General features: G+C 51.2%; 5 protein-coding genes across 5 annotated transcripts; 3 read left to right on the top strand and 2 right to left on the bottom strand.

Moving 5' to 3' along the window:
- Nucleotides 1-576: 576 nt before the first annotated feature.
- On the top strand, nucleotides 577-2,414 carry Aud_006871 (Zn(II)2Cys6 transcription factor; the record flags this gene model as incomplete). Its single annotated transcript, XM_043291768.1, has 3 exons — nucleotides 577-1,129; nucleotides 1,223-2,043; nucleotides 2,193-2,414. 3 exons carry the CDS (start codon nucleotides 577-579, stop codon nucleotides 2,412-2,414), a joined length of 1,596 nt encoding a protein of 531 aa, XP_043147703.1.
- A 325-nt stretch (nucleotides 2,415-2,739) lies between these two features.
- On the bottom strand, nucleotides 2,740-4,929 carry Aud_006870 (aspartate-semialdehyde dehydrogenase-like protein; the record flags this gene model as incomplete). The annotated part of the gene is made up of 3 exons (XM_043291767.1): nucleotides 2,740-3,648; nucleotides 3,723-4,622; nucleotides 4,687-4,929. The coding sequence occupies 3 exons, from the start codon at nucleotides 4,927-4,929 to the stop codon at nucleotides 2,740-2,742; spliced, it is 2,052 nt and encodes a 683-aa protein (XP_043147702.1).
- Nucleotides 4,930-5,359: 430 nt separating this feature from the next.
- Nucleotides 5,360-8,104, bottom strand: Aud_006869 (uncharacterized protein; the record flags this gene model as incomplete). The annotated part of the gene is made up of 1 exon (XM_043291766.1): nucleotides 5,360-8,104. The coding sequence occupies one exon, from the start codon at nucleotides 8,102-8,104 to the stop codon at nucleotides 5,360-5,362; it is 2,745 nt and encodes a 914-aa protein (XP_043147701.1).
- A 995-nt stretch (nucleotides 8,105-9,099) lies between these two features.
- Aud_006868 (uncharacterized protein) lies at nucleotides 9,100-11,062 on the top strand (the record flags this gene model as incomplete). The annotated part of the gene is made up of 6 exons (XM_043291765.1): nucleotides 9,100-9,196; nucleotides 9,266-9,509; nucleotides 9,586-10,102; nucleotides 10,169-10,602; nucleotides 10,674-10,743; nucleotides 10,835-11,062. 6 exons carry the CDS (start codon nucleotides 9,100-9,102, stop codon nucleotides 11,060-11,062), a joined length of 1,590 nt encoding a protein of 529 aa, XP_043147700.1.
- A 594-nt stretch (nucleotides 11,063-11,656) lies between these two features.
- Aud_006867 (putative secreted glycosyl hydrolase) lies at nucleotides 11,657-12,473 on the top strand (the record flags this gene model as incomplete). Its single annotated transcript, XM_043291764.1, has 2 exons — nucleotides 11,657-11,818; nucleotides 11,931-12,473. The coding sequence occupies 2 exons, from the start codon at nucleotides 11,657-11,659 to the stop codon at nucleotides 12,471-12,473; spliced, it is 705 nt and encodes a 234-aa protein (XP_043147699.1).
- Nucleotides 12,474-12,485: the final 12 nt, after the last annotated feature.

Raw genomic sequence — 12,485 nt, 5'->3', positions numbered from 1 at the left:
CCGATGATATGAATTCGCATACGCCAGTCTATTCGTATTCATGGATTGTTTAATGTGCCAATGACCAGTTTCCTGTTCTAATACTTAGCCTAAGTATGTGTAGGCTGGGTAACCGCTGGATCCTAGGTAGTTAACTTTTGCTGTGCAATACAGAAGAGATCTTTAATGAGTCTGTATATATTTTCCCTAGATGAACAATGAACCGCGCGAGACAAGGGGCACTTAATGCCACTGGATCAAATACAAGAGTGGACAAATAGTCTCCCACTTGTACCACGAAGGGTATGGTCATGGTCGGGACCCTACGTCTTAATTGCGGAAGATGGTTGGTTCCTGTAAGAGATTAAAGGTTGGGGTAAAGTAAGTGATCGACGGACTATGATCACGAAATTGACTAGCCTTCGGAAACACTTTTTTTTCTGGTCTTTGGTCCTATGAACCCCGCCGGATAGTTAGTTTGTCTGCTGCTGACTGCGCTTCAACGGCAAACTTGCGGGGAAACGCGGGCACAGCATTCCCAATTCCCAATTCCCACCCTTATTGCTTGTTCACCTCGCATCTTACCCGGGATCGACCATGAGATCGTGTCGGCAATGTCGAGATGCCAAGCGCAAGTGTATTCCTGGCAAGGGCAGTGCTTTATCGGCTCCCTGTGACCGTTGTCTGCGCCATCATCTTCCGTGTTCACACTCCCAGGCCACTCTACTGAGGACGCGAACTCTTCACGCCCGTCGGCCTGGCAGTCAGTCGCCGACAACAGAATCGCAGACTCGGGCCAAGAGAGTAGATGACTTTCTCGCCGACGATGGATCCGTTGCGGTGCTTGTTCAAGAGTATCTGTCCAAGATTCACGGTCGGCCACATAGCATTTTCCACGACGCGACGCTGTGGAAGGACATTCGCGACCGGCACGCCAGCAGAGCTTTGATTCTCGCTATCTGTGCAATGGGGGCCCACGTTTCGAGTCAGCCAACTCTGCGGTCCCTCGAGCCTCTGCTCACGGCGGAGTCCAAACGCTTACTCCAGCTTGACCTGGAGCATGTGTGCCTAGACAATATCCAAACTTGCATTCTAGTCGCAAATCTATGCGTGGCACATGCAAACCCATCGTCAGAATTCCTATTCTTCCGTGAGTTTTTCCCCATGCAAATCATACGTTCCTAATTGTGTGGGCGCCACCGTTCCCTGGATAGGTAGATACTCATGTCGAACGAGACGCTAGGAACGGCAATTGCAATGATGCAGTTGATGGAATCACGGACGGCACACGGCCACGATAACCCGGTCTCTCATGAGCTCCGGATCCGAATCTGGTGGGCGCTTTTTGCTGCGGACAACTGGTGCTCTTCGAGCCTGGGCTTTCCCCGTCAAATGAGGGATTGGCCTCGACCGGCTCGGTTACCCATGGATGAGCGCCTGTTTGCCAACATGACTGCGGATGAGCCATTGAATGACCCCACCGCGCCATGCAGGAGCACTGGTCTATGGGCCCACATGGCCACGCTCATGGAAGTGTTCGGCCCAATCCAGGAGCTCAACTGGCGCGCCGCTAACAGCGAGGGGCTGCATCCAGACCAAATTGAACAAGACACAGATCGTCTTGCGCAGCAGTTGGATGACTGGCAACGTAGACTACCGGCCGATGTCCAGTTGACCGAGTCAAACCTCATAGAACACAGCAAGCGGGGCACAGGGGGCACCTTCATGGGCCTCCATCTGGGCTTTCATCATTACGCCACTTTACTCTTCTACCAGTACCTTGACACACGCTCGACGCTGACTACGCGTGCTCAGCAGTTTGCAGCTCGATGTAAACATCATGCTCTCAGTTATAGTACCTGGCTCGCCCGTGGAAGAAAGCAGCCCGGATGCGAGGCTGTGTATCCAACCGTTGGCCACATGGCCATCGTCTCCTCGTCTGTTCTTCTTCACACTCTCCTCTTTGGAGGAGAGAACGAGCTTCCGCAGTCACGCCACTGCCTCGAAGCGAATTTTGAGGCCTTGCTTGAGTTGGGAGAGTACTGGCCCATTGTCAAAACCATGGTAAACTCTCCTTGATCCGCACTGCAACTATAGTCTATCTATTATTGTATTGTATTAATATATTCGAGATAATCCTTTTTTTTTTTTTTTTTTTTTTTTTTTTTTTTTTTTTTCAATCCTGTTTTCATCTAGCTAACAATCCGCTCAAGATAAACCGTTTGATGGAATTTCAGAATAACTGCCTGCTCCTCTCCCACCACCATCACACCCATCGTCTCGACCGTTGGATGGTGCGGTTTCTCTTCGAGTACGCGTTGCCACTCGAGGATAAGGCCATCGACCCACACACGGCCTTGGAGATGGAGATTATCTCCACACAGGCACATATCTTCACTCAGAAGGGTCGACTGCCCGCATTTGGGGTCAGCTAGAGTTTTCTGATTACCAAACCGAGATGTCGTCCCAGGTACGATCGATGCCAATGCAACTACTTGATGGCTTGAATTAATTCCAACTCATGATCAGGTTCCATACTTTTCTAACTTCCTCTAGAAGGCGCTTAGTACAAAGCTGACTGTAATGGATAACATGTGCTATGTATCTAACTAAACGAGAATTCATCAGGTGATTCAGGTCTGCAGCTGTTGTCACCAAGCCAAGCTCTAACTCGTATGTCCGCAACTTGACTGCATTGGCCATGTCAAATATCCCCAGCATCTATCTGTATGCCAATCTGCAATATGTCAAGCAGGTTGTTTAGACCACCAAGATAGCAATCTCATAAGGATTGCTGAAGCTGACGGCGAAGCGACCAGCGCGACCAGACACGGTCGTGGTAGTGATGGTACTGCTTTCACCTCCCAAGGATGGCAGATTGTTGACACTTGCTGAACTTGGGGCAGTCAAGGTAATCAGAGTGGCAGTCGTCTTGGACGAACCTTTCACGTTGACCTGCACGGCGTTGGACGAGCCGGTCTTCCCATTGTAATTGACGAGCTTGAGGATGGTGGAAGAACTGTTGGCTGTTGCGGACCAGTAGATGGGGCCAAATCCTCCATTGGTGGCGGTCACGGGCAGAGTTCTGGTGCCCATATTATCCGCGAACAACTTTTGGACGTAGTAGCTGATAGTATAGAGGACCTCATTTGCGGTGTGCTTTATCACGGCCACAGTGTCAGGGGCTTCATTGTAGTTCTTGATCAAGGCACCATAGGCAGAGCCGACGATGACATCGGAGTTCCTTTCGCAGCCCAAGAGAAAAATGGCCTCCGCGCAAGACATACCTAGGGTTTGCGCTCCTACCTGGCCGTTGTTGTTAGATCCCGTGTTGGTTGCTGCGTACTCGTTGACGAAGACGGGGTATTTGCGACTAGCTTGGTCGAAGGTGTTGAAAAGAGAGACGAAGTAGTTCTCATTGCCGTAGATATGAAGGTCCAGCGAGCTGCCGTTGGATGTGACTAGGTTTGGGTTGATGGTGGAGATGAGCTTGATGGACGGATACACAGCGTGAATGGCGTTGTAGAAGGCCATAAATCGGTACGAATAGTAGGAGTTGGTCCCACCATTGAGGTAGTCTTCATTGCCAATCTCAACCCAGTTGATGGTGAAAGGGGAAGGAAATCCCAAAGCAGCTCGTTTCGCTCCGTACGTGGTCGATTTATCTCCCTGGTCCCGTCAGCAATCGTTTCGCATTTCTAGAGCCCGCTGCGCCATGCGTGGACACGAGGGGGTCAACTTACCAGGAGAAACTCCAGCTCATTCATGACTGAATTCACGTATGGCTGTAGCTTGGCCTCGGAGACAACCTCACCGTCCAGGTACAGACCAGCCCAGATACCTAGAATCACCTCGAGGCCCAGATCTTGTGCCATTTGCATCATCTCCAGAAGACCAAATCCATCGGTATTGATATCACCCCAGGTGCCAGGGCGGCCTGGACGACCCCTGAGGGAACCGAGGGTTTCATTCCATTTCCATTCATAAGGAGATTTGTCGCCTTCCATATTATTTCCACCGGGCAGTCTGATGTATTTCGTGTTCATGTTGAGCAATGCCTGGGCGAGATCCTCGCGCACGCCATTGTTCCGGTTGTCAAACGTCTGCTTGAACAAGCTGAGAACGTTGAAATAGACACTTTGCCCAGCAAGTTTCGACCCATCAAACGTGAAATAAAACGTATTGTTGCCATCGGAGGCAGTCCGGCTTGGCTGGAATGTCGCGGAGTAGCTCTGGACCCATCCCGCAGATGATGTCTGATGGATACTCATGCTCGTAGATCCGAGGACTTGCCCAGTTGTGTTGCTACGGAAGTAGCAATCGATAGTCCCGGAATAATTGCCGCGCATGTAGAGGCTAGCGATGTAACGCTTGGTCGCGTCCACGTCGAAACCCCAGAAGCCTTCGTTGTAGAATCCTACAGTCCCCCTGGTTCCCGCAGGCACATCCATTCGCATCTGGTATGGCAGGCTGGACGAAATGGCCGGGGAAGATGTGTCGATGGCTAGCGAGACTCCACCAACGGGATGCCAATAATCAGTGTTGCGTGTGAGACTGGCAGCTCCACCGGACGAGGATCCTTGGAATGCTCGGTTCCGGAGCATCTCCCCATAGAGACCACCATCGCCCGAGTGGTAGATATCCTGTGAACGTCAATTTCAAGCCCAGGTTTGCGGAAATTTACACAAAGGAGAACCGCTGACTGACCTCGTACAAAAGTCCATACAAGAGTGGACTGGATTTATTGCCACCAGACGAGGCGATGTCAAGAGTCAACGCCGCCACGCTAGCAGCAAAACATAAAACAGAAGACAGGATCATAGTTTCTAAGCGGCAGACAAGGTTCGATGGATCAGCACAATGGATAGGTTGGCCTGGTCTGGTGACCTCAAGAAACAGGTCGGGGGACGGGCCTTTATACACATGCGACACCGTGTGCTTTCCCCGCATGGTCAAATGGAAGCACCCCTAAACTCGAACAGTCATGGAGCATCGGTCCGACGGTGCTACGTTAAACTCTCTGTCTCTGAAAGGGTGAAAGATTCGGGGAGAGCTTCACCGAAGATGCAGGCATCAAATCCACTCCCCCGTAACTAATGGGCCAACTATACGGGCTACTGATGACTTACAATGCAGGAACTACAAATAAATTCAAGTTTAGCTTAGGCTACTCCAAAAACTGCAAATTGCCGAGTGGACCTGATTCCTGTAAGACAAATGACGTTCTCTTGGAAAACCTTATGCCAGATCGCTTCGGTAGGACACAGGACCACCCACCCTGATGGGTTCAAGGATGGAAAATTTACTACCCCTATTTGCTGATTGTTAAGACTGTGTATTAGTGGGTGATTTCAAAATACTGTGTGCTCTAGCTGCGAATCTAATTGAAATTCTGCCCAGGGTTTGTGATGAATGGAGCAGTCGCCTGGGGCGGCCACAGCCAAGGATGGAAGGGAACCTTCCACCGATGATTTCCAGATCCCACATTCTCCTCTAGATTGCTGGATCCATCTTCGGCAGTCTGGACTTTGACCACAGCTCGGCAGTTTGGTGGGACGACCAAGTCCAAACAGAATATAACCGCTCCATCTCCATCTTCATTGTGAGCCACTTTCCACTGGCATCTCCAGAGGCCGTAGACACTTTCGTACGACACGGCGGCGTGCGTCAACGACCCGCCGGGCTGTGGACACACCAATGCAGTCTGCCAGCCAGCTTGGAGCGGCCGCAAGCCGCCCACAGTCTCGTGGAGCCAACTGACCACGGACCCCAAGGCATAATGATTGAAAGAAGTCATTTCCCCGGGGTTGATGGACCCATTTGGAAGCATACTGTCCCAGCGTTCCCAAATGGTTGTGGCACCCATAGTAATGGGATATAACCAAGACGGGCAGTGGTCTTCGAGCAGCATCCGATAGGCCAGGGAGAGGTTGTCAGTGTCGGTGAGGGCACGTAAAATGATAGGCGTACCGGCGAATCCGGTTGCGACGCGGAACTTTGCCATGCGTACACGCGCCTCGAGCTGACGCCTCGCAGTGTCCAGTTGCTGTCTAGTGGATAAAAGTCCAAAAACAATCGCCAAGGAATAAGCCGTCTGGGAGTCACCGACTATGAGGCCGGAATGTGTTATGTACTTGTCCTGGAAAAGGGCACGGAGACGCTGAGCTTTGCAGCGGTAGTGTGTACTCTCTGTCTTCTTCTCGAGGGCCGATGCAATATCAGCCATGCGGGCTGTGACATGCACGAGGTATGCATCTGCCACCAGGGTGCCGCTTGTTCTGCAATCACCAGGCTCGTCCGGTGGCGCCTGGGGATCGAGCCAGTCGCCCAATTGCCATAGCTCGGGATCCCAGAGGCCATCTTTGCCTCGACGGACCCCCTGGTTCAGCCATGAGGTCATGCTGGCATACTGTCGATGTAGAATATCACGATCACCGGATGACAGAAACAAGATCCATGGAAGAATTATCACCACATCATCCCACAAAGCCTGGGGAATGGATGGCCACACGTGGTCCAGGACATTGGGGACCACCAGCGGGGGAACGCCGTAGTGCTCTGATTGCTCGCAGGCAACATCTTCCAGCCATTCTGAAAGCATGCCAATACAGTCGTACAAAAATGTTGCAGACGGGCCAAAGACTTGAATATCTCCTGTCCATCCCAAGCGTTCGTCCCGTTGGGGGCAGTCCGTGGGGATTGACAAGAAGTTCCCACGCATGCTCCAGCAGGCATTCTGATGCAATTGATTGACGGCCATATTTGAACACTCGAACCGCCCCGTCCGCTTGAAATCGGTGTGGATTACTAGTGCACGAATGTTAGTCTGCCAGGACTGCTCCGTTTCAGGATCCCATCCATCGACTTGCACGAATCGAAAGCCATGGAAGGTGTATTTCGGCGACCAATCAATCAACGGCCGCCCTGATGAGATGACTGTATCGACGGATTGTGCACCACGAAGGGGTCTCGTCCCCAATTCTCCGTCTTCCATGACCTCTGCGTGGGTGAAGGTCACTGTTGCGTTCACCGGGAGCGTCATGGAATGTATGAGAAGCTTTCCGACCAGATTCTGGCCAAAGTCAACGATCTTCCGGCCCGCTGGGGTGGTGAATATTTTTTTGGGTGTCAGTCTCTCCGTGATTCGTGCTGGAGGGGCGTTTGGCGCGTATAATCGCGCACGGGGAAAGGCCAAAACGGAGACCGTCTCCCAGTCGGCGTCAACATAGAGAGGGCCATGTTGGTTCCAGTTGCCAACCTCGGCTCGCGCATCGTATAGTTCGCCGTTGTAAATTTCGCTGCTCACGATGGGACTCGGGTGGCACTTCCAGCTGATGTCGGACACAACCTGGAATCGTTCAGCTGCGAGCCCGCCTACCTCCAACTGAGCCATGACGGCTATGCGATTGCCATAGATATATCGCCTGCCACCACCAAAGCCCAAACGGCCCGCGAACCACCCTTCAGCAACCTCGATGCATAACACGTTATCGCCCTTGGTGGTGATTAAGGAACCGACATCAAACACTTGATATGCAAGGCGATGGTGGTAGCTTGTCCATCCGGGAGCCATTTCATGATCCCCAATCCGGGTACCATTGAGATACGCCCGATAGACCCCAAAGGCTGTGATATACAAGCGGGCGCGGTTCACAGGGCCAAATCCGGAAGGCAAAACAAAGGCCTTTCGGAAGAGCAAAGGCCTCAGTGGCACTTTGGGGCTCACCGGAACGGATGGGCCAGAGACCGGTATAGCAATCCAATCCTGCGAACTGAGAAGGCTGCATTCAACCGTGGCCCAAGATGACCATGCAGACCAATCCGAATGTGCGCACCCGGTTGCTCGATCCATCCAGCTTCCACGCACTCGAACTCGCACCTGAGCTTGTTCTCGCGACTGTAATGGCGTGCTCGGCCATGCGACTAAGGATGAGTCGGCGCTTTGGACAACGAGGTATGCCGGCGGCCCAGTTTCACGTTGCACGGCAATCTCATACTGAAATTGTTTCCAGTCGCAGATAGACTCGTTAATAGCAGAGAATGTCCAGGATATACGAGGCGAGGAGCTGTGTACACCCAGCCCGGAAGGATGCTGCTCAAAGCGCAGTGCAATTATCTCTGCCATTCTTGGCGATGTCCATCAGATTACTTCAATTTCACTCTTTCTGGTGGAGGGGGGGAAAAAAAAGGAAGGCCAAAGTGAGATAGAGACAGCAGGCCATCTTCCTTGCCTCATCCCGTGCTCAACTCGCTGTCTCTTATCCCGAGAAGTCGATCGAATATCTCGCATACCTGGTCACATTTTGTCTTGTTGGACCGTAGATAGTTGGATAGTAGAAGTGAAGATCACGAGAGTTGACGAGGGTTTATGAGTGACTGCGGAATCGTCGTGCTCTGATTGGCTTGTTTTCCGCAGGCGTTCTCAAGCCACCGGTGGACTTCCCAAACAGGAAATTAGTGGGTTACGCCCTTAGAAAATGAACAGAATAGGGTTGAAAGAGAATTGCTGAAGCGATACCTGAACGCCATGTTTAGTTTAGCGCAGTATGCGTATTACCATGAGTTCCCCTGATACAGTAGCAGCTTGAAGGTCCAAAACCAGAGACCAGACATACTGTTCAATCAGATATGCTTCAACTTACTCTCTTTCCAAAAGGCCTCTCTGGATGTCCTGTAATCCACCATTCTTGATGGCTCGGGTATAACGACTTGGTCTAAATTCCAGCCGTGACAGAGAGGAGGCGTTTGGAAAACTTGGGAGGGTTTCAAACTTATTGGAACCGAACTGAGGTATTGATCGATAGTAATACACATACTACGCTAAACTAGATATACCATCAGCCAAAATCCAGCCAAGGTAACCCACTTTTTCCCCGCGTTGCATGCTGCTGGAATTTGTCCCGATCGATGTACATCACACATGGTACATGATTACACATTCCATTCCTGCGAAGTTGGTCCTCTCGCGCCAAGAAAGAGCCGAGCTCCCCACATGGAGATCGGCATAGCTTAAAAGGCTGGGGGTTTGTTCCTCGCATATTGTGGGCAGACAACGGTCTTATTCTTTGATCTTCATTGTTTACCTATACTCAAGGTCAATTGAACTCACAAGTAACCAAAATGGGCTTCCCTCCCAAGATATACCAGTTTCTGGTAGGCACCTTTGCTTCACTTGGGTCGTTTCTCTATGGATATGACCTTACCATTGTGGCCGAGGGTAAGTCAGCGAGCAAAAATCTCTGCACATGTTCGCTGGAACTGACACACCTTGATTTCTTTCTACTAGTGGTATCCAGCGGTTCTTTTCTGAACTATTTCAGCCCATCCACCACTGAGATAGGCCTGGTCGCGTCCCTTCTCACGGCCGGCGCCTTCGTCGGCGCCGGGTTAGCGTACCCATGCTCGGATTACTTTGGCCGTCGAGCAACCATCTTGACCGGCGGCTTGATCTTCTGCCTGGGAGGTGGCTTGCAGACCGGTGCACGAAACTATGGCTACGTCTTAGGAGGTCGCTTCATCTCGGGTGTCTCGTAAGCTCTCCATTTCAAAGCCCCTTTCCTGGCTTGTGACGACCTGGGCCGGGCTTGACTTACTAACAATCCACAGTATCGGTGTACTCACCATGATAATCCCAATTTACCAGGCAGAATTGGTTCATCCCAATATCCGAGGCCTGGTGACTGGATTGCAACAGTTCATGCTCGGCATTGGTGGTGTCTGCGGAAGCTGGATCAGCTATGGCACCTATGTTAGTTTTGCGGATAACCGCCAGTGGCGCATCCCGTTAGGCATTCAGATCGTCCCGGCGGCTCTACTGTCCGCTTTGATCTTCCTGTTCCCAGAATCGCCTCGTTGGCTCATCAGCCGCGGTCAGCGGGAGAGAGGTCTCCAGACACTGGCACGACTCCATGCCAACGGCAACACCTCCGACCCTTGGATTCTCGCCGAGTTTGAACAGATCAAAGCCCAGGTTGCCGCAGAGAAGGAACATAGCCAGGTCACGTTTTATCGGTGGATCGTCGACAAGTCAAACTTCCGTCGTCTGCTACTGGCTTGCGCTATGCAAGCTGCCACACAAATGACGGGAGTCTCCGCTATTCAATATTACTCGGTCACCATCTTTGTAAGTATTCCTTGCAATAAAACCCTCTTCTTTTTCTTCAAATGGCTGACTGTAGCTTCAAATTAGAAACAAATTGGCATCGATGGAACGGACACTCTGCGCTACCAAGCCATCAACTCAATCATTGGCCTCATTGGTGAATTCCTTCTGATGATGGTCGTCGATAAAATTGGTCGTCGCAAACTCGTCGTAGGTGGAAACCTTGCCATGTGTCTCACATACGTGATCAGCACAATCCTTCTCGCCCAGTTTCCTCCCCAGGTGAACAGTAAGGGCGCACACTGGGGTTTCATTATTATGACATGGGTCTTTAATTTCTGCTTTGCCAGTATGGGATCATTGTGTATGACCAACTTCCTCCCTTTCATCTTATTCCTTGACCAACTCAGGGAAGTCGTCACTAAATCTTACACAGCTTGGATGATTCCTGCCGAAATTTTCGACACAGCAACACGAGCCAGGGGGGTAGCCTTAGGCTGCATGGTATCATTTGCCTTCAAGTGTGTCCTCTCCCAGCCTGAATCTCGCTCTAGTGGAGAAATAAAGCTAATAACTCATCTTTCCCTCTTAGCACAATGATCGGTCAAGTGACACCCATTGGAATGGCAAACTCTGGATGGCGATTCTACGTCCTGTTCGTGGTGAGCATCCATCAAATTGCTCCGTGGTCTCCCTCTTGCATCCCAGGATACTCCGGGGAACCTTCACTGGTAGCTGACATCCTATATCTAGGTCTGCAATTTCACCAATGCCGTCTTCTTCTGGGCTATGCTCCCAGAAACGAAACAGTTGCCCCTGGAGGAGATGAAGAAACTCTTCACCGAAACTCCCTGGTTCATCGGCAATTCCACCAGAAGCGAGCACCGAGTCACGGAAACCAGTATCCTAGCGCAGCGAATTAAAACCAAAGGATTGGAAGACAAGATTGGCACAGCTGAGCATAAGGAGGAAACCGCTTAAACGGAGCCAAGCGGGACAAGAGTAATGAGATTGTGCTCAGAACTGTGGAGCGATGGGATTCAGCATGGAATTCCTGGGCGACTCCGCTTGCTTTCTTATATCTTGGCTACAACATCAGCCATACTTTTGTTAAAATAGTCAGTCGTCTGTGCGCTTTCTTCCTACGCTCTAATTTAATCATTCTTGAGAGCAAATGGCGATCATTCATAGCATTATTTAAATTTTGTCTAATTCCACACGACCAATTTCTGCGTCTCGAGCCACCGTTTGCCAAAAGACCTGGCAGGGTTATTCGTGGACGACGGACAAAAACAATCCCTCTAAAGCCGACTCCACGATTTCCCACTCGGCACGGGATAGGTCCTTTAGCTTTGTAAAAATCATGCCAAGAACTGAAAGGATCTTTGACTGCTCCGTATGCTAAAATTTATTAATTACACTAGCGCGCTTCTAGGACTTTTAGTGCACGTCCCCACTCTGTAAATCGCAACTCAATCAGGACATCAAAAAAGGGGTCTCACGTCTCTGATCGTCACTCCACGCTGCGATCCATTTTTTGGACTTTATAGAGAGGTACTAATTTCTCCGAGAATCATGCGATTTCGTATGCCGTGGTGGCTCCTCCTGGGCCTTTTGCCTCTCTCTTCTGCAACTGCGACACAGAATGGAACTGAAGGAATCGATCTGTTTGAGGTCCATCTTCCTGTAGACTGGAGGGCCGCAGTCGCTGATGGGGTGAAGTTTGTCTTCATCAAGGTGGGTGAGATCGATCGAAACGATCGACGCGTTCATTCCCCGTTTCTCTCCGACCTATCTTAAGTGTATGCGACCTGGACCCGGACTTATTATTGACCGACGCTCGCCACAGGCAACTGAAGGGATCAGCTATCGAAACGTACGCTTCCATTTTCAAACAGCCGGCGCTCTCGATGCGGGGATCCCCCATGGCGCAGTGCACTTCGCAGCTGCGGCGGAAAGCAGCGGAGCCGATCAAGCAGACTTCTTCATCGAACATGGAGGGAACTGGACCGCGGACGGACAGACGCTGCCTGGGGTGCTGGAGATGGAAGGCAATATTGCGGGCAAGCTTTGTCATGGGATGACGCCAACAGAAATCACAGACTGGATGCTCGATTTCTCTCACAGGTACAAGTTCCGGACGGGTCGCACGCCAATCCTGTTCCTCTCGGCCGGCTGGTGGGCAAAGTGTGCTGGGAACAATGCGACATTTGGCGCGGACCATGCATTATGGTTGGCAAATTGGGCTGAGGAAATGGGCACGCTGCCGGCAGGCTGGGAGGCTGCTAGGTTCTGGCAGTATGCAGGTTGGAGTGAGAATGGAGGAGAGGCAAATGTGTTCTTTGGTAGCTCCGAGGACTTGTCAAAGTTTGCAATGGGAGCTGATGAATGAATGGGTTGCAAT

Source organism: Aspergillus udagawae, assembly GCF_001078395.1.
Source record: "Aspergillus udagawae IFM 46973 DNA, scaffold_5, whole genome shotgun sequence".
Classification (NCBI taxonomy): domain Eukaryota; kingdom Fungi; phylum Ascomycota; class Eurotiomycetes; order Eurotiales; family Aspergillaceae; genus Aspergillus; species Aspergillus udagawae.
This window is presented reverse-complemented; position numbering and strand designations above follow the sequence as displayed.